The sequence below is a fragment of the Nycticebus coucang genome, chromosome 2 (genome assembly GCF_027406575.1).
Source record: "Nycticebus coucang isolate mNycCou1 chromosome 2, mNycCou1.pri, whole genome shotgun sequence".
NCBI lineage: Eukaryota > Metazoa > Chordata > Mammalia > Primates > Lorisidae > Nycticebus > Nycticebus coucang.
The window spans coordinates 21,196,653-21,223,999 of NC_069781.1; the positions used below are offsets into that span (position 1 = coordinate 21,196,653).

The 27,347-nt window shown below is 42.9% G+C and overlaps 2 protein-coding genes across 6 annotated transcripts in view; one reads left to right on the forward strand and one right to left on the reverse strand.

Moving 5' to 3' along the window:
- The window catches only part of ASTN2 (astrotactin 2), a 990,319-nt gene that overhangs the window by 710,348 nt on the left and 252,624 nt on the right, over positions 1–27,347 (forward strand). The gene's annotated exons all lie outside the window — the stretch shown is intronic.
- On the reverse strand, positions 12,369–25,547 carry TRIM32 (tripartite motif containing 32). 2 transcript variants are annotated; one of them, XM_053566556.1, is made up of 2 exons: positions 25,477–25,547; positions 12,369–15,459 (listed from the first exon to the last, which is right to left on the reverse strand). In XM_053566556.1, the coding sequence occupies exon 2, from the start codon at positions 15,379–15,381 to the stop codon at positions 13,420–13,422; it is 1,962 nt and encodes a 653-aa protein (XP_053422531.1). In that variant the 5' UTR covers positions 15,382–15,459; positions 25,477–25,547; the 3' UTR covers positions 12,369–13,419. The 2 variants fall into 2 exon arrangements, with proteins under 2 accessions (XP_053422531.1, XP_053422523.1); XM_053566548.1 differs by having other exon boundaries at positions 12,369–15,462.

Below are 27,347 nucleotides of genomic sequence, written 5' to 3' on the forward strand. Positions count from 1 at the left end.
TCGTCTTCATTCTGACCTATGGCCCCTAGACCCAGGCTGTCCTCCTTACAACCCTTTGTCCTCACCATTCCACAGATGCCTAGGGAGAGAGAGGCTACTTCCATGAATCAGGAAGTCCTACATAGGATCATTGAAATTTACAACTGGAACGATCTTAGTTTAATAAACCTATTAATATGGATGGGGACAATGGAGTCCCAGTGAGAAGAAACAAGTTGTTCAAACAAAATCATAAATCATTAACAGGATTAGGACTCACATAGGATTAGTACTCTCTCTTTTCCTTCCTCTATCCAAGGAAGTGTGATGGCAGGCGAGTCAAGAGACCATATGTCCAAAGGTATCTCTTTTTTGTTGTTTGTAACGACTTTTTTGAAATACAATTCACATACCACACAATGGAAAGGTATCTCTTTGAGCCTTCTCTTCCAATGGTGACTTTGCACTAAGAAAGTGTGGGCTGTGTCCAGAAGGGAATATGATGTTCAATTATTTTATTGATGAGAGACTCTTTGAGGAAGAGCAAATCAGAGGGAATCAATCCTTCCCACCTTTCCACCATACCCCATTTTCTGTTGCAGCTAGATGAAGGAGACAGCCAGTGGGAGGAGCGGGACGTAGCATAACCACCTGGCGCTAGTTGTGACCCAGAGTATTTCTATACATCCACATATGAATCAGGCTGACCTCCTGTGCTGGTTTTGTTCAGCAATAATTATAGTGTCTCCTGTGTTTTAGGTGGATGCTGCGGATATAGCAGTAAATTAAATGTCACTCTGTTTTCACAGGGCTTATTTTAGTCTTAAAAAAAGATAGGTAACAAGAAAAATCACAGTTGTGCAAATGCTAGCGGAGGAAAGACAAAGTGTGGTTCACACACTGACTCCAGTAGTGAGGTGGGCCAGAAAATCCATTCTGGAGGACTTGAAGGAGGTAGGATTGAAGCCAACACAGGTGGGCAGGGAGAGAGAAAGTGTTGGAGGTAGCAATAAAATAATGTACAAAAAGTCCCTGAGATAAGAAAACTTGTGGATGGAGGGAGGGAGAGCTGAAAGTGGTGGTGAGAAGAACTCAGAAAGATGGATGTGCAGGAAGACGGTTCCACTGGGATGTGTACACTGTGTTAAGAAATTTGAACTTTCACAAGTGATTAAAGACTATTTAAAGGTTTTATATATTATTGTTAGCATTTGCCTTTTAGAATATGACTCTGGCTACTGTGGGATAGGGTGTGACTTGGGATGGGAGGAAGTGTACGTGAGATGCCAGCTCTGAGTCAGGAAGGTTAGTTAATTAGTTCTAGTAGTGTTTCAAGGAGAAATATAATAGCAGCTTAAAATGTAGCAGCCATGAGGATTAAGAAAAGCATAAATGTATATGAAAATATTAAGTTGTTAGTATGATGAAAACTTTATGATTGAATGGTAGAAGGTGGGAGGGGAGACGTGAGGAAATGGATAGAGAGGGTGCCAGGCTCTCCGGCTTGGGTGTCAGAGTGAGTGCTGTTGTTGCTTAGTGAGAAAAAGGAAGAACAGCAGCTCCAGCAGAGCTGGATTCAGCTTTGAGTATGTCAAGTCTAAGGTTCTGTAGGGATATGTGATTGACAACATAAAACGGGGACTGGATATATACCAATCTGTGATAAAAAGGAAGGTAAGACATGAAAAATAAAAATTTGGCACCCAGATGCGCAAGTAATTGAAGTCATAGGAAAAGGGAATACTAGGATCTTCTAGAATAAAAGTGAAGTTTTCCTTTTGCAATTTGTTTCTTGAGGAAACTGCTTTCCCCTTGTCACATCCAGTATTGCTTCTGACATTTTATTTACAGAGGCTTTATTTCATTCAGAAAGGCTGCACACACTGTTCATTTTGAGCCAGCTTTTAACTTGTGGGTAAAGTGTTATGGGGCATTGAAGAATAGTCCCAGTACACAGTAAGTGGGCTGAAGTTAACACGTCCATTTCACTGAGGAGAACAAAACAGGAATATGTAGCTATCAACCACCAGAGTAGAAGGGAAGGATACATATTTCCAGGGGGTTTGCTTTCTTGTTTGCACCTTTTCTGTGGTTAACAATTAGACTTTCACACCAGGTGTATGTGTCCCTTCATGTGTGACCTTTCCTCCACTGTGTCAATTAGTGCAAGTTTTATTCTCCTAGATTCAGCCCCGAGTCTGGAATCAGATGAGGTAATATGCATGTTTAAACCTTCTCTGTCCTTTGAGCCATGGTATTTTTCATTTATTTCTAAGACTATTACAGAATCATTAAATATGTCAAACACGTTTCCGATCCTGGGGCCTGAGAGGTTTAGAGATTTATTATTTTTAAGTTTAAATATTAAATGTCATGTCACAAAGCATGTGGTTTTATTCACACGGTTGCTCAGAAATTAAGAAATTTTTACTCACCATAATATGAAGTTTTCAATATTTAACTCTAAAAATATGTGGTTGCTCTGAAGTAGCAGGATGGATACCCCCCCATATTTGGTTCAGAAGTTGAGACTGATGATGAAACACACACCCCAAGAGAATATAGAAAGATGTATCACCTATATGATGGAAACTTCTAGGGAGAGCAAAGAGACCTCCCAAGCAGGCCCCAAAAGGGCTTGAGAGAGCAGGGACAGGAGCCTGGGCTGGGTGGGAGAACATAGGATTAGGGAGAGTCAGTCCCCAGGTACAGTCTGGGGCTTGCATGGATTGAACCTCCCTCTGGCACCAAAGATAGGAACACCCAGGCCTTCTCATTAATTTGCCCAGATGTGAGGCTGAAGGGGAAGACGGAGTAAGCGGTGGAGTTTAAAAACTCAGCAGGCAGATAACAAGAATGGAGTCAGAATGTTAATTACAATTCACCGCTGAGGATTGATGACTGAAATGCACCATGTTTCATTTAATTGAACTTGAACTTTTTAAAGTAAAGCCATTATGGCTTTCTATGAGGTCTGCAGCCTGAGGCTGGTAAGGAAGGTGAAAGTTCCATTGAATGCCTTGTACAAGAGTCCAACATTGTGCATTTTGGAAAGTGAAATGAATGCCTTTGTCACTATCAATAATGTCTTGGACACTGAAGGGGATAAAGAATGTCATAGTGAGGGCTTTTATTAAGGAGTTAGTATGTACAGAGCGGACTTGACTTATTACACATTCTGGGTATCTGTGAGGCAAGAGATTCAGAGTTCTTTACCCCAAAGAGGCAACGTTGGATAGGGAACTATTTTTGCTGCCACTGGCTGGAACAGATGAGCAGATCATTGGCAGTGGTCCATGAGTCTATAGAACTGTACAGATGGGCTGACTTTTGGCCAAGGCATTCAGTGCTACAAAGTTGTGCTGACTTTTGGGTCCCATCCCATTATTAGGGATGTCACAGTAAGGGCTAAAAACCAGGAGCTTCCCAGTAAGCTGTACCAGGTATGATGGAGGTAATGCAATCCACAAAGTACACAAACTCCCTTTGCTGTTATCTCAGCTGATTCCAAAGGCTCTCCAGATATCCACGGGGTCTGAAAATGGAGGTGACTTTTCCCAGCGCTGGACATATCTGCCAAGGAACCGAGAATTGGGGGCGGGGTTCTCTTACAGATGGGTATGCCAGGCTTGTCTCTATAGCAAGGAGGCTTCAGGGGTTATGCTGAACTTTCAGAGTGCTACTCCCATTATCCAAGGCATAGTAGGCAGTTGGGTATGGAGTCAGAGGCTCACAGAGCCCAGCATGCAGCCAGGAATTGCATTCTGATAATTTGGGGCTGCAGTCTCTTGCACAAGATATCTGTGGGAGACATGTGGCCATCAGGCACGGTCCAGATACTTTCAGGAGGAATGAGAGGAGGTTGCCAAGGTGTCTCAGTTCAGGACTTCTGGAAGGCACTCACTGAAGTGTGCATTGTTCTATAATTCTAGTGCCTTTTGTTACACAGGATCCCAATCAAGTTGGCTGATCTGTGAGTAACAGCATAAATGGGCTTAAGTAAATTTGTAAATGAGGACTATATTGTCTCCAGAACCCCCCAAAGGATCAAATTGGGCTGATTTTAACACTGTAGATGCTGTTTCTTGCGGGTATCAGGGGTGAAATGGCCCTTACCTAAGAAGCTTTCAGGATTTTATTCAAGGTGGAAGAACCTGGTGCTATGAGTGGGGCAGTGGTTCTTCACTTATTTTGTGGGCTCTTTTGTAAGTTTTTTTTTTTTTTTTTTTTGTAGAGACAGAGTCTCACTTTATGGCCCTCGATAGAGTACCGTGGCCTCACACAGCTCACAGCAACCTCCAACTCCTGGGCTTAAGTGATTCTCTTGCCTCAGCCTCCCGAGCAGCTGGGACTACAGGCGCCCGCCACAACGCCCGGCTATTTTTTTGTTGCAGTTTGGCCGGGGCTGGGTTTGAACCCGCCACCCTTGGCATATAGGGCCGGCGCCCTACTCACTGAGCCACAGGCGCTGCCCCTTTTGTAAGTTTTTATGTCCTCGATGAGTACATTGAATGAATCCACCTGGAGGATGATGGGATCAGTGTGATGTTATTTCTGGGCTCTGGAGAAAGTTGGATGTAGTTAAGATCTTGGCTGCAAATACTGTGAAGGCTATTGAGGTACCCCATAGGTAGCTGAGTAAAAAGGTGTCACAAAAAGGGAACAGTTCCTTTGAAGGTGAAGGAAAATTATGGCTGAGGCTATTAAAATAGGTGCTGGACATATTAGCCAAACCTATGAATACAAAGTATTTAGCAGTTGTTGCCTGGCTGTTAGTAATTTTAGTAATATTTGATATGGGATCTTCAGTGGGTGAATTTTGAGTGTTAAGATGGCAGTAACCTCCTGGGAGGTGCCATTCATGCTTTCTAGGTTTCTGAACGGGCTAAATTGGGCCATTACTTGGTGAAGCAGTGGAGACAATCACTCTTCTCTAAATAGGTCTGGTATATGGACTCCAAAACCCTGTTTTAATTTAAACTGGGCCATAGTAACTATTTTAACTAATGGGGGAGAGGAAGGTCCATACCATCCCATTTTAGAAAGCTGATTTGTAAGTGCCAAAGATTTAATACAATTTTAATTACTCATTGGGTTAGACCATCTGTGTCCACTGTGGGATATTTTAGGGTACTAGGTGCTATGGCTATGGAGAATTTAGGCAATGATGATTGAGGACAGGCATACCTACCCACCTTTCTTTCATGTCCTAAAATGTTCTCAGGTACTCTCCTACGATTATTGGGATACCTTTTCACATTTAGAGGAATTCCAGATATAACTGAATTTGAACCCCAGAAATGATTAAGGCCCTGAAGGTTTGACAAAGGGTGCATTTCAGCAGATGCTGAGTTAATTCAGAACTTGGATTGTAGAGATGCAGGAGACAATTAGCAACCTTTTATCTTGTTTTATTGTTGTTGTATAAATTTAGTAAATTTTAGATTTCTAATTGTGCCAAATTATGGACCTTTGTTTCAGTTTTTTGTTTTGTTTTCTCCCCCTGTATCTAGGTGGGATGTGTGTGTGTGTGTGTGTGGTTATTGTATATAGTTTCATAGTAGTGTATGGGCCAGGAGAGAGAAAGTCCTCTCTTATTTGTGTTTATAAATTTCTTCCTTCATAAAGTCATAGATTCATATCATCAGGGTTAGGGTCTCTCTGATGTCAACTGTTGCTTTATAGGGTTTAAGGATCCTGTACTTAGGTCATGTTTGAATGGACTCCTTGGCTATGTCATGGTTGTGCCATGGATGCTTTGCCCTGTAATCCTGAGGATCAGGATCTTTTTTTCTGAGCACAGTAGCACAGGAAGTAGCAGCAACAAAGGCAATTTGTAAAGTCCAAGTGAACTGTCTGCTTTGGGGACTGCAGGCCATAGCATTCCACATGGTCTTCCTCCACACGAGTGACCACCAACCAGCCGGCATATTGCACAGGAGTCAGTGTTTCCTCTAAGCACAGCATGGGGCAACACCTGGTTGAGACAACTAAAAGTCACAGGGTAAGAGTCATTCCCCTGAGCCTAGTGACAGTCAGCTTATGCTGGAATCCAGACACAATTCAATCTGAGACACAGAAGTGGACTGGGACACACGACCCACAGCCACTTTGCTCCTACTCTTAAAATACCAGTTATCGACATTTCCAACTTAGCTAAGTAAATCTGTAACAAAGGCTTGGTGGGGCCCAGAAAATGCACAAAGCAGAGAGCTCAAAGCCCAGATTGCCAGCAGACAATGATTCAAACACACTAGCCAGCAACAAAGTCAGTCAGCAAATCAAAGCAGAAGAGGAAAGCCCTCCCTCCAGTGGTGGTGGTGAGCTCCCTAGACTGTCTGCTTATTGCATCAAGTGTTACATTCATCCCACTGAGAAGAGGGAGAATTCCCCCCACCAAACTTGGTTCACATGTTCAGACTGGTAATGCCACACTTGCACAAAATTGCTATGAAAAGGTTTATTATTCATATAATGAGGCCTTCTCGGGAGAGCAGTGTGGGTTTTTGGGCAGGTCCAGAAATGCCTTGAGCAGGGAAAGGAGAGCAGCTTGTTGCTTTACAGTGACTTGGAGGTAGGACTGGAGTGAGGATCGCCCTCCACCAGCTAGAGCTTAGGTGATTTGAACTTCTCACTGGCACCAATGAGGGAAGGACCTGTGCTTTCCTATTGGCATGTCCAGATAAGGGGCAGAAGAAAACTGGGTTTTGAAAATGTCAGCAGTCAAATATCAAAAAATGAGTTAGACTCCATTACAAAATTATATCGACATTATAAGACTCATTGGTTTAAGCTTTTGAGCTGGGGAACAATTTGATATTTCATGATCTTTAAAAGACAGAAAATTTCTGAGACATCACCAATCTGTGATTTCCAGTAAAAAGATATATTAGAATATTGAGTTTGCACTGTTGAACTCCACTTTTGCCCTCCATATTTCCCTCTCACCAGGACTCCAAAGAGATTCTGTTCCATACCCTACCACCTCCATTAAGAAACAGGCCTCACTAAATTATGATTACTGTTAAGAGTAAGTGGAATGATCCTAGCACTCTGGGAGGCCGAGGCAGGTGGATTGCCTGAGCTCACAGGTTTAAGACCAGCCTGAGCCAGAGCGAGACCTCATCTCTAAAAATAGCTGGGCATTGTGGCGGGCGCCTGTAGTCCCAGCTACTTGGGAGGCTGAGGCAAGAGAATTGCTTGGGTCCAAGAGTTTGAGGTTGCTGTGAACTATGATCTGTGATGCTATGGCACTCTACCAAGGGTGACAAAGTGAAATTCTGCCTAAAAATAAAAGAGTAAGTTATATGGCCTAGGGCAGAAGAAAGAGAACCACTTATTACTTACAGAAAGAGTCATGTACAAGTGGACCACTCTAGACCTTTGAATTTGTTTAACGTCCCCTTGCTTTGGAGTGGTTTTAACTTTTTGCTGGTACTACTTCTCCCTCTTCACTCTAATGTTGTACCTTGGTTCATGATGTTCCCTCTACTTTTAAGGCTCTTCAGCAACCAGATTCTCTCAACTAGAAATAGTCTTTGCTCAAACACTTGTCACTCCATTTCAATCTTGTATCATTTATCTTTATTTTCAGTATTTTGTATTATTTGTTTGCATACCTTATCTCTGCAGCCAGACCATAAGCTGACTGCATGATTCTTGACTAATTCATCTTCACATTCATTACTCATATAAGTATTGCTAATAAGAATAAACAGATGTCTTAAATGTCTGAGGACGTAAATAAATGGAATCTCAGATGTTAATATTCTGTGATAATATATGATGTCATTATAGTTATAACCAAGTAAACTAAGTACATTACCAAAAGAAAATCCTGGTTTCTTATCTGTATAGGAAATACATGCATTTGGCTTATATCCACTCACAAACTTCATATTTCAATCAAGATTTCAATGAGTGGCTCGGCGCCTGTAGCTCAGCGGCTAGGGTGCCAGCCACATACACTGGAGCTGGCAGGTTCGAATCCAGCCTGGACCTGCCAAACAACAATGACAACTACAACCAAAAAAAAAAAAAAAAATAGGCATTGTGGTGGGCACCTGTAGTCCCAGCTACCTGGGAGGCTGAGGCAAGAGAATCACTTAAGCCCAGTAGTTTGAGGTTGCTGTGAGCTGTGATGCCACAGCACTCTATTAAGGGTGACATAGTGAGACTCATGTCTCAAAAAAAAAAAAAGATTTCAATGAGTTACTAAATAATTTTCCTTTGGGGTAGGGGAATAGACTTTCCTCACTAATTCCACATCATCCTTGCATCACAAAAATGAAGGTAACCTTCAGAAACATTGAGTTTACTATAATTTCAAAGATATGCTAGTCTGGTAGGGGGTTTTCAGCCATCTCTTCACAATAGTACAGTAAAATGTAAAACAGAATCATTATATTACTAATGAGGAAACTGAGGCTGAGAGGTTAAATGACTTAATGTCATAGAGCTAGTAAGTTGGGGAAGTGGGACTGAACTCAGAAGCCCAAGCTTTAACAGTGAGATTTTTTGACTTACTTTTATTTTTATTACTATTTGAGTTAATGAAGGAGGAAAACTCCTTTAAGCTAGCCATCCATAGAAATAGCTAAACTTGCATGTTTCCAAGTTGGTGTTTAAAAAATTTTTTATCCGTCTCTCTACATATATATACACATACATATACTACTATATATTGGTTTATACTTTTATGATCAATTTTTTTTTTTTAAGAAGCAGAGTCTCACTTTATCGCCCTCAGTAGAGTGCTATGGCATCACAGCTCACAGCAACCTCCAACTCCTGGGCTTAAGCAATTCTCTTGCCTCGGCATCCTGAGTAGCTGGGACTACAGGTGCCTGCCATGATGCCCAGCTATTTTTTGTTGCAGTTTGGCTGGGGTCAGGTTTGAACCCACCACCCTATATGAGCCACAGGCGCCGCCCTATATGATCAATTTTAAACCATCTGCTTTTACCTCTCAAAAAGACTGAAGATGCCATCTTAATTAATCAAATGATTAGATTTTAGGCATCACGTGCAGCTTCCTGTTGGGATTCAGTGCTATGAATGAGTTTTGCCTCTGTCCCTCCCTTAGGCTTTTTAATGAAGAGGCCAAGAGGTACTGATCACGGTTTATACTACCAACATGGGTCTGAAATCTTCCCTAACTTTTACCTTGAAGAATGTGTATCTGGATCAGCTCACCACGGAGGGAAGGAAGCTTCTGCCCCTTACAATGGAAGTCACATTTTTGAATTGGGTACTTTTACTTATACTATCCCATTAATATCATTGTGAGAACAACAGACCTTTAAAACCAACTGTCATTTTCTTTTACCAGATGAAGAAATTATAGCTCAGCAGAGTGACGACTAATAAGTGACACAAAGTCACAACAGTTGGAGTAGAGAAGCAGCTGGGCCAAGGCACGGCTGATTCCAAAGTATGTTTTTTCAAACCACCATTCTAATGAAACAATAAAATTAGAGCAAAGATTATGCAAACACATTGAGGGAAAACTCAACCACAATTCCAGTTGGTTAACAAATTAATGAAATAAATCATAGAGCTAGAAGGGATTTTGGTGACATAGTGTGGCATTCTTACAGATAGGGAAACTGACATTCAGTTGTGTGGTGATCATGATTACCTGAGGACACACAGCCAGCTGAAATGCAGAGCTGTGACTCAGACACAGCCTTGACTAAGTCCAGTGATACTCCCATTAGAATATGCTACCAGTCCTGGAGCTGCCTCACTAACTTCAGACTTAGCCAGGATCCCATGAATATTAATAATATTGACAAGATAAAGCCATAGGTCTGGAGCCTGAGTGTATTCTGCTAAACAGCATTCTGCTTCACCAGTGCCCTGCCCAGGCATCTGTTGTTTCCTATCTGTAATTTGCTTTGAGATGCCTTGAGGGGCTGCACGTCTGAGTGCAAATCAGCATCCCAGTCAGGTGCAGGGGAGAGACCCGATGAGTCACATACTAGGTTCTGCCTTCCATTACCCCTTTAGGGAGCAGGGTAACACTTCACTTTTAAGAGGCCATTAATTAGAACTAGATTAAAAGTACAACTACTTAAGCATTACTTGCCTTACCCAGAGGAACACTGTAAAACTCAAGCCATGTTTTTCCTCCTGATTAAAATAATGGCATGCCGGCCCCTCTGCAGACTAGCTCACACACTGGGATTGATTCTCACAGTAACTCAGACACTGCCTACCTCTGGCCTTCGAGGAAGTTCAGGGTGCTAGCACACTAGATTTCAAACACTTCACACAACAAAGACTGAGGAATAATTTAAGAGGAAATAGATACATTGCTATCATTTATCGTCAGTTTTTCTTTTCTAAACACCCGGCAGAGTGCCTGCCCCACAGTAGGTGTTCAATAAATATTGTATGAATCACAGCTTCCAAACCTTAAATTCTGTATAATTACTCAGAATAATAAAGGAAGGAGGAACTTCTTGACCAAACCTCATTGTTTGCCACTAGTCTCTTACGTACTTTATAAAATAGCTCGTGTGTATATCCCTTTTTACCCAATGTAAAGAGGCAGAACGAAGACTCAGCTTACTATAGTCCGGTAAGTAACTGAGACAAATAACATCTTCTATACTAGGCACTATGCTGTATGCTGGTAGTTAGCCTTCAATAAAGCTCAGATATATGGACAGATAGTGTCAACACAGTGATTTATATAATAATAGAAACATGAAATAGACATTATAAGGAGCAGGTGAACAGAAATATCTGGAGACTTGTGGCTACGGGGAAGAAGTCCCTCAGAAAGCTTTTGGTTGTCAGATAGAAATATGTAATGCAAGAAGGTAGGCAAGAAGGAAGATCTTGTTTGGGGTGGTTGAATCACCGCGCACTAAGAAACTCAATAAAAGAAGTTTGTAACAGCTATCATTTATTGAGCCCCGCAGGAATGAAACCAAGTATTTTCACATCTGTTATCTCACACCCCTCCTGGAGGCAGCTATCATTGTTGTCATTATTCTGAAGAGTTACCTGGGTTGTCCAAGGCACTATGGCTAACAAGCTGGACCCGGAGGATTAGCAATGTTGCAGTTTACTGATTTTCCTGAAGTATTCTGTAGATTCCTAAGAGTTTGCCATGGTAGGACAGGGGAGGGGAGGGGAGAAAATAGCCTCTTCTCCAGCTCCACAAACCTGCTTCAACTGAGCAGCTGCTCTTTGATCCATTTTACACAATAGACTTGAATATAAGACCTTATTTGGATAAGGGTACTTTAAAAAACAAAACAAAAATAACTGTTGTAATTGAACAAATTAGTTTCTTGGGGCCATGGTGTGCAATTTAGTCACATGGCAGGTAATTAAAAATAGACTATACTAAGCACAGCCTAAAATATTCACATTAAAGGAAAAAAAAGAAACAAACAAAACATCTCATTCAGATTGCACTTCCATTCTGAGCAGATACCCGCTTTACTCAAGGGCCAAGGCATGAGTACAGTTTAGAGATAGGGATGGATCAAAATGCTGAATGCCAACCATTTCCTTCCAAAAGCCTGGGCAGCTGCAAGACTCCTGGCCACGTTTACCTCAAGCCAACCCACAATATCATATTCATTTCCTGTTTCAAACCATGTGCCAAAAACATGGGCTGCTGTTACTGCCTCAGCAAGTTCCCCACTGACAACAAAAACAGATCTCTTGCTGCTGGTACCACCACAGATAAAGTGGGTCTAATAACCAGTAGAGTCTTTTGTGATGCACTTTTAATTGAATCAATTTCCTCTCAATTACACAATCTTTGAAAATCAGATGCAATTTCATAATCAGAACATAGGACTTTTTCTAGGTGAAAAGCACAAGACAAACAAGTTCAAAATCGCTTTAGTTACCTCTTTACCTAGTGTTTGGCAACTGTAATGGAAGCAAAAAAAAAAAAAGCTACGCTATTACTATAAAAACAATTTTGAGTAGCTCAGGTTAGCAAATTGTACTTCCATGAAAGCAAGGTCTTGCCATCACCCCAGCACTCAAAGAGCAAGATGTGAGAAACCTGAGAAATCTGACAAACCAGATTCTCTCGCTCACTTCTGATCTTCTTAAAGAATACCACTATCTTCCTTTTTTGAACTCTAATTATTACTTAAAGATGTAACAAATAGCAGAGACTCAATTTAAAACAGCATGTTGGTGACTCTAACTTTGGGGATGATTCTGTACATATGTATGTGAGGCAGGATTTGGACTGTCTTTACATAATGGTGCTTTTGGCTGAATTCCTCCTGGATAGATATCTGCGGTCTCAAAGAATGCAGTGTCAGATAAAGAAGTAAAACGTGGTACAAGTTAGCTGTCTCCTTCTCTCCCAAATCCCCTATTTAATTAAAAGACATGAACACCAGTGATAAAGAAACAGTTACCAATTATTTAATGCTTGATAGAGGAATGGAAATAAATCTTAAAACCAAATAGTATGCACTCATTTGAGGAAAATACAGAATAACGATCCAATAGTTTTGTCTGTTTTAGTAATGAAAATGAGATACATGTACCTCCCCATTTTGTTGGCACTGGCCTATGTTGTACAATTCCTCAGACAACTCTTAGCACAGGCCAGTAGAGAGGCAGTATTAAAAATGATGAGGCCTAGAGACTATTCAAGTTTGCTGACAATATTAATATTTAGGTTTGCTTATTCCCATCTTCCTATGTTTGGCATGATGCCTATCTGTATGTGCTTCTTTATAATGCAAGCAATTTCCAGGCTGAAGTCTTCAACACCAACCAACTAGGGTCCATCCATTCTTTGTCACATCTACCACGGCAGACAAATCCAAGATGGCATAGATCCTGCAGCCGAGAGGTACTGCATCTTAAAGGGATTGTATATTACCTTTGGTGGGACTAAATGAATAAGCCTTCACACAAGTAAAGGTGATCAGACCTGAGACATCAAGCTGCAGGAATACGATGTCGGAAGTGTCACTGAAAGGTACAGAAGATCCTCCTGGAGCATGCACACTGAAACCAACCAGATTTGAAGAGAAAGTATTACAGATGAAGCACATAATAATAGGGAGGAAACAATGGACCAAGGACATCAAAGCCAAAAGCAAGAAATCAGCAAGGATTTAATACAGGGGCAAATTTCAAACACAGGGCAAAAGGCTACACTGGCTCTCTCTACTGAAGCCTGGGAAGTGTTAATGTCTAAACAAACTAACACTATCATATGTCCTATTTGGACAGTACATCTGGTAAAGCTCTAAATTTAGGTGGGAGATGGGGAGAAATAACAACATATAAAAAACGCTGAAAGATACAGTTTCTAAAATTTTAGGACTACCCAGCTGGAATTAGGACATAGGCTAAACCTACTCTGTAGTACCATCAACAACCAAGGACTAAGGGAAGGGAAGCTGGCTGGCGAGCAGAAGAAACTGGTATTTCTTTCCCCTAAGGGGTGGAATATCTTCTCAGATGGTAGGTGTAGATCTTGATGCAATGATCCCAACAGTCCAAGACCAGCAGCTGACCCTTAGGAGTAAGGGCAATGCCCACTGGACAGGTAAGTCCTTCTCGAATGAGGACACTGTAGCCTCCACCCTTAGGAAAATGGAGAATTTCTTTGCGACTGCTATCAGCCACAATGAGATCACCACGAGCATCCACACACATGCCAGCAATGCAACGGAAATCCTCATTCTCAGAGAAGAAGTGGCTAATCTGGCGGCCCAGCTGGCCATCAGGGCCCACAGATCCAATAGAGAACCCCCCCTCCAGGTGGTGCTCATTTTGCCGATTCTCCAGATTGAGACCCAAGCCCTGGGTGAAGTAGACGGTGCCCTCAGAATCACAGGTGACAAACTTGGGCCGCACAGCACTACAGAGGCAGCTGTATTTGACCACCCCTGCTCCTCGGTCAACAGTGAAACACCAAAGCTTTCCACCTTCCACATCAGTTACTACGAACTGGCCGGATGGCAGGGCTGTGATGCCCCATGGTTTGCTCAGCTGGCTCCTGTGACAGGCCACGCAGTGGCCATCCAAGGTATATACCTTGAGGGAATTATCATAGCTATCAGTCACACCAATCAGCCCATGGCAGTTCATGGCCACTGAAAGGGGAGTGAGATTGGGCAAATCAGCCCCAAGGAAACTTAGCACAAAGCTGTCAATGCCACTGGGGCTGCGGCGGATTTCCTTCAAAAAGCCTTTGCGGGTGAAGACTTGTATACGGTAGTTGCCACGATCTGCAACCAGCACCTCGCCTTGACTGGTCACGTAGAGACTGACTGGAAGATTGAACATGCCTGGAGTGCTCCCTTTGGCCCCCATCTTCTTGAGAAAGAGGCACTGCTGGATACTGGAGGCTGCCTCAGGACACCGCTGTTTCGCAGGGGAGGCCCTAGGGCTGGCAACCACTTCCTCGGGGCTCATGTCCATCTCTCTAAATGTAACAGAGGTCGAGGCAGCAGAGGCTGCAGCTTCCATGGCCCAGGAATCTTCCATGTTAACTGTGCGGGGCTTCTTCACAGCCTGTCCAATTTGTAGGGGGCCAACATGGCCTACCTTAAGGAGCTCCACATCTTGCAGGGTGAGCTCCCGAGGCAAGCTGGCAGTGAGTTCTGGCTCCTCCTCGTCAGCTGTCTCCTCCAGTAGTGCTACATCTGCCTGCTTGATCTTGGCCAGGAAGTAGTCACAGCGGGACACAGCCTGCACCTCTGCAATGTTAAGCAGGTAACTCTGCTCCTCGACCACCTGACTATTGCACTTCTCAACCTCAGCCAGGGAGCCTGTGAAGAACTTCCGAGAGCGAGCCAGCTCATCCTGGATCCTGCGCTCCTCGTGCCCGTACTCCTGGAGAACTGCTTTATACCTTGCCTGAAGGTCCTTAGACACACCTTCCAAGGCTAGCTTCCGCCGCTGCAGCTCACCCATAAGCTCCCGCAGGCGGGTCAACTTCTCTCCAAATTCTCGACGCCGTTCCTCTGCGGCCTCTTTGACAGGAAGCGTACAGTGGCTGGGAGGTTGGTGGTCGGCCTCCCGGCAGGGCTCACACAACACCAAGCCACAGCTCCGGCAGAATTGCCGGGGAAGACGCCGCCCACAGGCCCGGCACATGAGCATCCCCACGGCCTCACTGAGCCCAGCTGTATCAATGATCTTCAGCACCGTCAGGTTGTCTGTCAGCTGGGTTAGGCTGGTTATGCGAGTGATCTTGCTACAGAAAGGACAGCGCACACCATTGATACTACTGGCCAACAGCTTCTCCAGGCACTGGCGGCAGATGGTATGGCCACAGTGCAGGAGCTTGGGCCGCAGCTGCTCTTCTGTGAAGGACTCCATGCAGATGGGGCATTCCAGCACTTCCCGGAGGGCATCCAGGTTCAGGTGAGAAGCAGCTGCTGCAGCCATTGCTCTTCCGTTTTAGGGTCCTACTAGCACAGTCCAGAACTGAATAGCACAGTATTCATGCCCCAGAGGGTCAAATTCCTGCTAAAGAGAAAAAAAAAATCATTCATTTTCCACTGCTTATATAAATTTATTCACTTAAGAAACATTTGGATAATAGCTATGATCACTCCTTCAGTCATCCCTGTATTTAACAACTATTTTATGGAGGTTTATTTGTGTCAGCTAACGGTGACACAGGGAAACAAAACAAAGCATTGGCTACAGGATAGTAATTCAGGTTCAAGAGTCTCAGATAATTAGTTATGTCACCTTAAGGAAGTAACTCAAACTTCCTATGGCTGTTTCTATCTGATAAATAGAAGTAATAATGGTGTTTATCTTACATGATAATTGTAAGAGTTAAAAAACAGGATAAATACAAACTTAGTATAGCACCTTCCAAGTAATATACTTGTAACAAATGCTAATCATTACTGTCATATTTTGTGAAGTTTTCAGCTCATAACTTTTACTAAGAGAAAAGCATAGAAAAACTACTACAGTAAAAGGAAAAAAAGTGTAACATGGAGATCCGTGTGATGTGCATTGTGTGAGATTCTACCTAGAGGAATTAGGGAAGGCGTCTCGGAAGCAGTGGCACTTCTAAGATACATATCGAAAGAAACAAGACAATGAGGGACAAAGGTATTTTAAGCAAAGAAAATTGTGTGAGCAAAAGTATGGAGATTTTTAATTTATCATGTCACAGAGTTTACTGTATCATGTTTGGGGCCTAGGAATCATCCAGAGAAATAGAGAATCAAGATGATTAGCTTTAGGTGATCTGCAAAACATCAGATCAGAAAATATGTATTTTCCCTATTTAACTATCCTCCTACCTACTCATCTATCTTCCCATCTAAGTCTAGGTATCATATACTACCCTGCTTCCCCGAAAATAAGACCTACTTACAGGAAAGATAAAACGTCCCCTGAAAATAAGACCTAGCGCATCTTTGGGAGTACACCTTAAAATAAGACACTGTCTTATTTTTCGGGGAAACGGGGTAGATACTAAGATTTCTGTATCCTGAAATCAGATACTCAGATGCTCAAATTTTAGGAAAGGAGACAAGACATGTAAGTAGGTAATAAAGCAGAAACTAGTCTCATTAATAAAACAACCTAAGTTCGGTAGAGACTGAGATAGAATCATTCTAGCTTAAATGAAAACAGAATTTTCAGAAGGCCATTTGATATTGGCCTGGAAAAACGCATAGACAGGGAGAGATGGAAAAAAGGAGTACCAGGCAAAGGAACAGCTTTAATAAACCTTAGAAAGCACAAGTGGTGTGTGCTTAGAAAGAGAACACAAGACACTTAGCTTCTCTGTTTTATTTTCTTCATCTGTAAAACAGAAATAAGACTGCATTTACAGGCTTAGTGTAAGGATTAAATGAGATAATACATGTCTTTTATAGAAAGTTAACATTTGGCTCTGCAACAAAAAAAGCCTTAAGTGAATTTTAGTTCTGTTTCTTATCCTTATATTAAAACTGTGGGAGATTATAGGGAACACTGAGTAACAACTACAGAAAAGTAAATTGGAAACTGATTACAAAAGATTCAGAGCCAAAATAAGACTTTTGTGCTTCATTTTCAAGGGTGTGGTGAGGCAATGAATGTTCTGGAGAAAGGAACTGATATGATCTAAGCTGGAATGGAGTGGGGAGAAACAAGTTTGGAAGCTACAGCAAAATAGCCGAAGAGGTAATGGGGGGTCTGAACTAGGGGGCAGGTAATGGAAATGGAAAGATGATACATCCAACCAATAGTCCAGAAGTGTAATCAGTAAAATTTCAAAGCTGAGTGGATTATTGGCAGGATAGTGGTGAATAGTTAAGACAGCCAAGGCTCAAGCCCAGATGATTTAAAAACTAGGAATGCCTTATCAAGACCAATATATTTCTTTCTGGCTTTGGAGTACCGGCTATTTCACTCAATACTTATTATAAACACTCCCTCTCTGTAGACTCAGGGAAATCTCAGTGTTCTGCAGTCTTACGCCATTGTCAATCTATACCTAAAATTAGAATGGATAGGTCTAGCAAAGTGAGGCACTTGGATAAATTCAGCCTTTCTTAAATGCAAATCCTATGGCTACACCTGTGCAGTCTTGGTGATCTGCAGATGGTCAACCATCAAAGAGAAGGAGGTGGTGAAGGGCAAGTTAGCTTGGTTTTAAGGACAGGGCAGCTGTCTCAGGAAGGCTTTGCACATGACATCAACTCTTTCTCCAGGCACACAGAAGAAAGCAGTCAGTGTACACACATTGTAACAACAAATTTCCACCATATGTAGCTTCAAAATGCAATCTGACAATGACAAATACTCAATAGCAGACAAGCACAATCTACCTGAACTCAATCCTACCTCCCTGGAATCCCACTTCCTTTTTACTGCAAGAGAAACAGTATGCATCTAGTGCCTACTACGTGCTAGATACCACAGTCGTTTAATGTCACTTAATCTTCATGATGACACTATGAAGTAGGTAATATTTTTATTATCCATTTTAAAGATGAGGAAACCAAAGCTTAGAAAAATAGGCTCAAGGTCATGTACCTCAAACATGGTTGAATCTTGTGGTACAGATATTTTTTCTGTTTAACCCAGTATTACTTTAAGCTGTTTCTTTTACTGTCATACAACAATTATTAACAAGTGTTCTCTCGACCATGATCTGGGAAATGCTGCCTTATAACATATAAATTTTCTCCATAGGGGGTGGCGCCTGTGGCTCAGTCGGTAAGGCACGGGCCCCATATACCGACGGTGGCGGGTTCAAACCCGGCCCCGGCTGAACTACAACCAAAAAATAGCTGGGCTTTGTGGTGGGCGCCTGTAGTCCCAGCTACTCGGGAGGCTGAGGCAAGAGAATTGCTTCAGCCCAGGAGTTGGAGGTTGCTGTGAGCTGTGTGATGCCATGGCACTCTACGAAGGGCGATAAAGTGAGACTCTGTCTCTACAAAAAAAAAAAAAAAAATTTTCTCCATAGGAAGAAGGAATAATAACATAGTTATGAGATTCTGTTGCTATAGAGTACATTAGATGGATTTATTAGCTGACTGACCCACTCCCACACACCAGCCTTGAAACTCATTATAACTCAAATCCACGTCTCAACAAAGTAACAAATTACTGCATATCATGAGCCTATAGATCTCATGTGGATACAGACAGCTGCCCTGTCCTAAGAATGGTGAATTCTTAAATGGCATGGGTCTAGGGACAAATAATATAAGAAATACTGATACAAGCCTCAATTCAGGATCCGTGCAGTTTTCTCAATTCTAAACCAATAGCTTTAGTTCTCTCTTATATCATCTGGGACAAAAGACCCAGGGCAACATTTCGTGGCTGGATCCAGACCATGTTACCTTATGATGTACAAAGATATCTATGTTCTTCCCAGAGCTGGCACTGCCTATCAGCTAATTCAGGGGTCCTCAAACTATGGCCCGCAGGCCACCTGAGGCGGTGTGATTGTATTTGTTCCCGTTTTGTTTTTTTATTTCAAAATAAAATATGTGCAGTGTGCATAGGAATTTGTGCATAGTTTTTTTAAAAAACTATAGTCCAGCCCTCCAACGGTCTGAGGGACAGTGAACTGGCCCCCTGTTTAAAAAGTTTGAGGACAACTGAACAAGTCTGCCAACTTGTAAAAATAGCAGCAAATTCTTTTCTCCAGTTTTCTGGAATACCATACCACCTTTTTTAATTAAAAAGCTTACTGCCTCTCTAAGTCATCGGCTTTAAAAAATGAATTTACTGTGCCCCAAATGATCACAGCTGATTGCAGCTTCCGCAGGTTCTCTGAGGCTATCAGGAGTTCCTGCCCTGAAGCTGCCATGCTTTTTCAGGAAAACATGAGTTATCACTGAAGGATCAGGCATAGAGACAGCCTCGAACCTAAAAAAAGCCAGAACAACTTTTCCCATTTTGATGACCTGAAAGCACTGCTCTCTGAAGGACCCTAGCCTGAATGAAGCTATAAGACAGGCAGTTAGAGACTTCAGAAGGGCACATCTAGTCATTATTCTTAAAACTGAGAATGACTCAGATGGAAGGTCCAACTGACCTCAGTCTCCCTGAAATATTACATGGGTGAAAGGAATCATCTTACAATCCCCAAGTCTTTAAATAACCTACCATTTTCTGCCAGCTATAAAATCTGAGACCAACCAGAATGAACCCCCAACATGCTGTATTTATGATCTTAACTCTGTTCATAATCCCTTGAACGTGTTTCCTGTTGTGCACTTTGTACCATCAATTCTTGACCTCCAAACTCATCTCACTTTAGGTTATCCCTCTTCCCTCACCCCTCTGATCTGATGATTGATACTGCACATCCCATACCGAGACTAGCACATCTCCTCAGCTCCAGATGAGAATCTACCCCTTAAGCTTTGTCTGTTCTAGCTACCCTAAGACCCAGAAAAATTACATAATTATATCCTAGCCTGATCTAGCCTATTCTGGACTACTGGGTTTTCCCCAGTACATGAACTAACTAACCAAGGGTAGTAGAAAAACCAAACAAAACAGAAAAAACAATGTCAAAGTGAGACAGGACCTGGGATCAAATCTTGGTACTGCCATGTATAAGCTGGAGGGCAGCAAGCAATTTATTTAACCTCTCTCAGCCTGTTTTCTTAGCTTATAAACAGATTATTGTAATGACTAGGGATAATGCATTTGAAGTACTTAGCTGGACACTGGCAGGGGTGCCATGCAAGGATGCTAATTATATTTTAGTAATTTTTGATTGCAAAGAGTATTAACAACAATAACATCTAGTAGTAGAATTAACAAAGCATTCAGTTTGCAAACTAAATTTTGAAAGGATTGAGAACCTTTCCTTTTCATGGCATATAAAGATAAATAAAGTTAATAAAAGGACTGGTCAGCTTTGGAGAAATTTGATTCAGAATGCTAGATATCCAGGCTACAAACCAATGGACAAATGAATTCACAACTTTTCTAAAATAAGCTACAACAGCTACTTCTACCAGAGACTAAATAAGGAATGACAGGATTAGTAGTAATCTCTAGGCGTAATAGATGAAGAAACTGAGACCAGGAAAGGGAAATGAAGACTTCAAATTGCTCAGCAGAACTAGAACTAAAAGGAAAGGTTGAAGCTAAGAGTAGATTAAGGAATCAAGCTTTCTGGATTTGAATCCCAGTCTCTCTGGAGACTTGGGCAAGAAGTTACTTAACTTCTCAAGTTCTCAATTTATCTATGAAAAGGAGCTTTTAAATAATATTTTCCTCACAAGGTGGTTGTTAAGATTAGATTAGATTATGTGTATAAAGCACTAAGTAAAGGATCAGGCCAGGCATAAAATTAACAACAGTACAGTAAATAATAGCTTTTATTATTATTAGCAGCAGTAGTAGCTGCTGCTGCCACCACCCAACCCATGAAAATAGACATTTCTCAACAGGCAGACTGCATGTAAGTCATCAGATACATACATTTACATAATAAAAATTCTGAGCCTTCCTGGGATTGTTTTACCTGATCTCAGAATCAAGAGATTCCAGATGACCTAAGATTTCAAATCTTCATCCTCTGTCTGAAACTACACCATGGGGTAGCTCTCTAGATGTCTCTTATTTCCACACCTGTATCAGCCCCGAGGGGCTTTGGCCATGAGCAAAGCCAGACAACTTTAAACAATTAATGAAACAAATCTTTACTGAGCATCTATTATGAGTCTGCCTTTGTGAAAGGCACTGGAGATACAATTTTGAGCAAAAACATATAAGAGTACAGCTTTCATCTAAAAGCTAGAATACCTGTAAATTCCTGTCACAAGACTTACAGGGCCAAGCCTACTACTGAAACACTCCCCTGCTTTGACTGGGTTTCTTCATGCAAAGTTTATTGCATTTTATGTGAGCTTTCTAACCTGCATTTATTCCTCATACATTTTAATGTAATGCCACCAAAGACCACTAGCAAGACTGATTTTTAGGAGGTCACTAACATTCACTAACATTCACTAATGCCAATTCCCCCAGTCTTGTGTGTGGGAGAGGATTCTGATGAAGCTTACTTGGGGCATTTAAGGTACCTGCAGACAATTAAGATTAAATTCAACAAGTAGGGCCTTATAGGGAAACAGAGGCATGCTTCCTAAGTTGTACTGGTCTGGGACCCATAAAACTACCCAAAGGAAATAAGTTTGTGGAAAAGGAAACTTTAGCTAAACTATGTCAAGGTCAGATTAAATCAATAATAGTGTTTGCTGGAAAAAAATCCTTGCCTGTTGTCTCTGTCTTCCTCTAAAGCTGCAGGACCTAGAAAGGGTCCCATTGCACCGTCCACAAACATTTGGCTAACACCTACAGTGCCAATGTGATTCAAAAAACACACAATAGGGAAAAACCAACAGCCTTTTCTCAGAAGATTTCCAACTCATCTTGAGCCACTCAACTCTGTTTCATTTCTTTTCTCTGCATATAATGTGTGTACCTTCAATTATGAGATTTTCATAAAAGGATCAGGAAGATCCTGGGAAAGGAACAAAAAAGGGATGAAAATTTGGGGGAGACTTGAAGAGTCCACTTCGGATCATCAAAATCAGGCAAAGTAACACTTAATTCTCTTGCAGTGTTGCCTTCCTCTCATAATTACTACCTCACCTAAAGCAACTACTATTTATTGTCCCCTATTCTCATAAAAACCATGGGAAGAATGTATTATTCTTCTTTAAAAATAAGGAAACCAATGCTCAGAGAAAGTAACTGTCCAAAGTCTCAAAGCTTGTAAGAAGTAGAACAGGGATTCAAATCCCAGTGACAACTCCCACCCATAAAAACCACATGGACTTAAAAGATGTGTGATAGTTCTCTACCTCGAGGCAGAGTCTGGCTGAGAAGTAAAAACACAGAGGAGTGATTTTTAAATCTGACTGTTCTACCAGAAAGACATAATGGAGAGAGTATCACAAAGGCAACACAGTGTCCATGAACAATGATCTACTTTTAAGGGCCTCATATAAACTCTGAGATTCTAACCACTCTCCAGACATAGGTATAGAGGCTTTTGCAGGTTGGAAAAGCTCTTTTAATAAAACTAGTATACTATATCGTAAGAGTCAGACAGATCTGGGTTTGTATTCCTGCTTTGCTACTTGCTATGTAGCCTTGGATAAATCATTTAACCCACTGGTTTTGATATCTGTAAAATTAGGGAATAACAGATGTTGGCAGGATTGATTAAGATAATGCGCAGAATAAGTGCTCAATAAATGGTATTCAATTGTGTTTTTAATAAACTGAGGCTAACGGGACAAGTGCTTGTCTAAGGTCACAAAATAAATTGGCAGCAGAGTTAGAGTGTGGACTTCAAGCCCTTGATTCCCAGGCTGACTGAATTTCCACCACATATTTTCCTTAGTGATGTGCCTGGGCATTCCAGCTGACTCTTTTGCCCTCAGATGCAATCCAGCTTTGTTTCTGAACTGGCTTCAGCAACTCTGTAGCTAGTCTTAGAGCTGACAGAGCCAATTCTACTAGTCTGTCCAGGAAAAAGTAACCCAAAAGAAAGCATATAGAACAGTAGTTATCTTCAGGGCATGACTGCCTTCTGCCTGTCTATGCCATAAGGTGTTTTTTCAAGTTAATGGCCTCCACACTTCACCCCTTAGTCCCTTGCACTTCATCCTGCCTGCTAACTTCCAGGTCCTCCCCTTATCTCCCTACTGGTCCTGGTCTAAAAGCAAACCAAGCACAAAGTCCAGGGCTCCTCCCAACCTAATCAGATTTAACCCTGCCCCGCTTTTTTAGAGTTCAATCTGATAGTGATACTCAATGGACAATCTTCTTTTCCATTAGAGGGGAATGGGCTGAGAAATGACTGAACAGGCCCCAGCAAGGAAGAAGCAAGCAAAGAGGGAATATGCAGTTACAATAATCTGAGTGTGAGCTTGACTCTGCCGTTCCTACCTATGGAACCTTCAATAAGTCACCTTCTAAGCCTTAGTTTCCTCCTATATAAAACCAGATATGGTAGACCCTACTTAGAAGGGCTGTTATGAAAACTGAGTGCAAAAGTAGATATAAAACTAAAAATTACTAAATTTGGAGCACTTACTAGGTGCTGTAAGAACTCTGATTTATTTCACTAAATCCTCACAATAATCCTATGATGTAGGTCCTATAATTGTAACACCATTTTATAGATACAGAGCCAAGGCACTTGGTGAAGCGGGATCTGAACCAGGATACCTGACACTAGGGCAAAGGTAGCTCTACTGACATTTTAGGCCAGAAAATTCTTTGTTATGGGGACTATCCCGTGTATTGAAAAAAGCTTAACAGAATCCCTGGTGTCTGCCCAGGAGAGGCAAGTAGTATCTCCCAGTTCAACTTTAAACAACCCAAAATGTCTCCAGACATTGCCAAATTCACTCTATTTAAGAACTACTGCTGTAGAGGCTGACATAGCACTAAATGCTCACATAAAAGTTTCCCCTTTTTTTTTTTTTTTGTTTCTCTCCCAACCCAAACACCTCATTCACAGAGCCACAGCCTCCTCAACCTGTAATGGACCTTCCATAGCAGTGGTTCTCAACCTGTGGGTTGTGACCCCTTTGTAACAATGAAAATACATCATGGCGTTAGGAAGGTTGAGAACCACTGCTATATATAGGATAAATTCAGACTTGAGATGATGTTCCTCTCATTCTTCTGGAGATCTCACTCTTTTCTATCACAACTTGGGGGTACAAGGAAAGGGGACTCAGGCAGATGACCTTGAATAGTTTCCAACTTCATCCTCCCTTTGGTGATTCTTCTCCAAAGCACTTTTAGCAGATGCAGGTGGGAGCTGTCAGAGTGGAGTTAGGGGCAGTACCAAGCCTGCCTCATGATAAGGGATCTTTGGTTAATAAGGAAGGAAGATTCTGCCCTTCTCAGGGCTTGTCACACTCCTTCAGAATCTCAGAAAACTTACCAATCTGTTCCGGGACCCCTACACTCTGCTTAATTTTATATACACAGTACATTACTTTTAAGTCCTTGAGTCCCCAGAACTCCCTCTGCTTCCCATGCAGAGACCAGGAAAATTCCTTTAGTAGCCCAAGACATCAACTCACAAATCTACTCAGAGTTCAGTTAGCCTAGTTAGGGCATTGCCTTACCATTCAATCATCTGCAAACTCTATTCCCCACCCTTTTACTACAGAATTCCAATCTTTTGGTCTCTCTATTGCAATCCTCACCAATTCTTCCTTCATGTGCTCCAAACCCCTCTTAGATCCTTTAAACTCTGTTTCCATATCTCTGCAGCATTCCGTCCTGCATTCCAGTTCAATACCCCAGTCCTACAGCTCGGATTCCTGCTCTCCCTGTTTCATTCCAACAGTCACTGTGCCACCCTCAAACCTTACTCCTTCCTCTTGTACCCACCCTTGTGATGTGTTGCCTTCAGATCATAGCCAGGGCCCTTCTTTTTGATAACGAGATACCGCTTCCCACTGATTCCCCTCAGAACTCACCTCTACCCCTCAATCGTACCCTGATCCCACTCCAGAAAAATCCTTTTTCTTTAGCAATCGGGATAGCCCTAGATCTTGCTCTGTCTGATCGCCGTTCTTGTACCCTGCCAGATGCCTAGCGCCCCCAGATTCCCTCAGATCTCACCAAGGCCCCCCAATTGCTTCACATTTCTGCAATTTTGCACCCAGATCCCTCCAGGGCCTTCAGCTTCCCTCCCATCTCACAGATGCTACACGCCGTCCCTCCTCAGGGTCCCCACATTACCTCATACCTCCTGAGATGCTGCAACCGCAAATCTTCTCAGAGCCCCTTGCTCCCCTCCCCCAGTTGACTGTGCTCAGCCCCATCGAATCCCTCCCGAGCCTGCCCCTCACGGCCCCACCCCCACCCCGGTTCTGCCCCTCAGATCCGGTCCCCAAACCCTGATTCGGGCATGGACCAGCCGCTGCACCCCAGCACGGCCTCCTGTCCCGCTGCTCAGCCACCGCCCGCCACTCCAGCCACGGTCCCCAGTCCCCAACCCTCCTTCCCGCCCCCTACCTGACCGCCCGCGGTTCCGACGCGTCCAACGCTGCCAGCCCACCCGCCCGCCGCCCTCTGCGCACGCGCCGCCGCGGGCCCTTTGGCCTGCGCCAATTCGTAGAGATACCTGTCCATCATTATGCCCCGCCCTACCCCGGGGCATGCTGGGGTTTGTAGTCTACCGAATGCGAGTGCTCGGGGCCCAGCTGCCCAGTGGGGGTGAGCGTTCAGCTGAGAACTCAGAACATTAGCAACACATAATCCCGCTTTCTGTCCCCTTTGTACACCTGAGCCGAGGCCTCCGGGCGAAAAGGGCCTGCCTAAGTTCACTCAGTGAGTCAAGAACTAATCAGAGCCCATGAGTCTGACTCCAGTTTCTATGTCAAGCCGTTCGCTAAACCGTGGCCTCCGGGAGTGGTCCTCATCAAAGCCGTGGCACCTCGCAGCAAGGCCTCTGAACCTCAGCTTTCCCATCTGAGGAATGGGCCAAGGGGAGAATAAAACTTCCCTTCTGGAGCAAAAGCACCCTTGGGAAGGAATGTTTTGCCTACTCAGGTGCGAGGCTAACAGCAAAGGTAGAGGAAGGGATATACTCTGCAGCCCTTCAAACTGAAGCTACCCAGAAACCCAAATGCAAGTCTAGCTTTGGGGAGTTGAGGGTGTGGTGGGGTGAGAGGAGTGTAACTCAGTGGAAAGTGTCTGCCATGCTGGATGGCCATGACCTACCTGCAGTCTCTAAGGTAGTTTGAGGTCAGTTACTAGCTTCTGAAAATGACACACTCTAGCAGGGGTCCTCAAACTTTTTAAACAGGGGGCCAGTTCACCTCCCATTGGAGGGCCGGACTATAGTTTAAAAAAAATATATGAACAAATTTCCTATGCACACTGCACGTATCTTATTTTGAAGGAAAAAACAAAACGGCAACAAATACAATCACACCGCCTCATGTGGCCTGCGGGCCGCAGTTTGAGGACCCCTGCTTAGCTTAGGAACGCAGAGGAGTTTCCAGGCAGATTGGCTGGCATTTGAAATTCCACTCAGCTGTGTGGCACTGTGCATGGTGTCTGGCTACGGTAAGTGCTTCACATGCAAAGTTTACTTAGTCCTCATGAGATGGTATGAGATAAGGCTCCCCCACGTCTAGGTGATTAAATAGCAGGGTCAACTGTTCCTTTGTGTTTGGAGCCCAGATTAGACCCAATTTTGAGAACCCACCCTCTCCGTCTAGTTTAATCTCTCTCCTCATTTCTAATGAAGAAGATAAGATTTGTTATGATGGTTCACCAAGATGTGAATGGATTGCGCTTAATGGGAACTGTGGGCGCCGCCATGGCAGCCGGTCCACCAGCAGGAAACAACCAGTACACGAATTGAAAGTAGTACAAGCTTGCAAAAGGTGAGGCTTCTCCTAGGTGCAGAAGAGCCTCAAGTCACCTCCGCCTGGCCTTTTATTGAAACGATATACAACAGGTGTGGGAGGTCCCACGTACAAGGTCTACGTGCTTAAGGATCTCCAGTGCTCTTTCCCCATGGGCTCAACTCCCACCCTGATGCACCACAAATGTTCAAAGTCCAGCACCTGCTTACTAACAGCGAGGGATCTTATCTCGTTAGAGTACTAAGTTGCTTGAGGCTTGTCTCCAGGCTGAAAATATCTCCATACCGCCATCTCCTGTACCCAAAGCCTGCCTCGAGAACCGGTGACAGTTCCCATAAGCGCGGTGCTCAGTCTCCTACAGGGAACCGTTATTTTAAAATTGTAATTAGGGAGTGGGGGATATGAGAGACTTGGTGTCAAATGGTTTCTATCTTATACTCCCTTCTCAGACCAGGTAGGGAGACTTAGCACCCTGTTTGCTGAGAACCAAAGTCTCACTCAGTTTGGGAC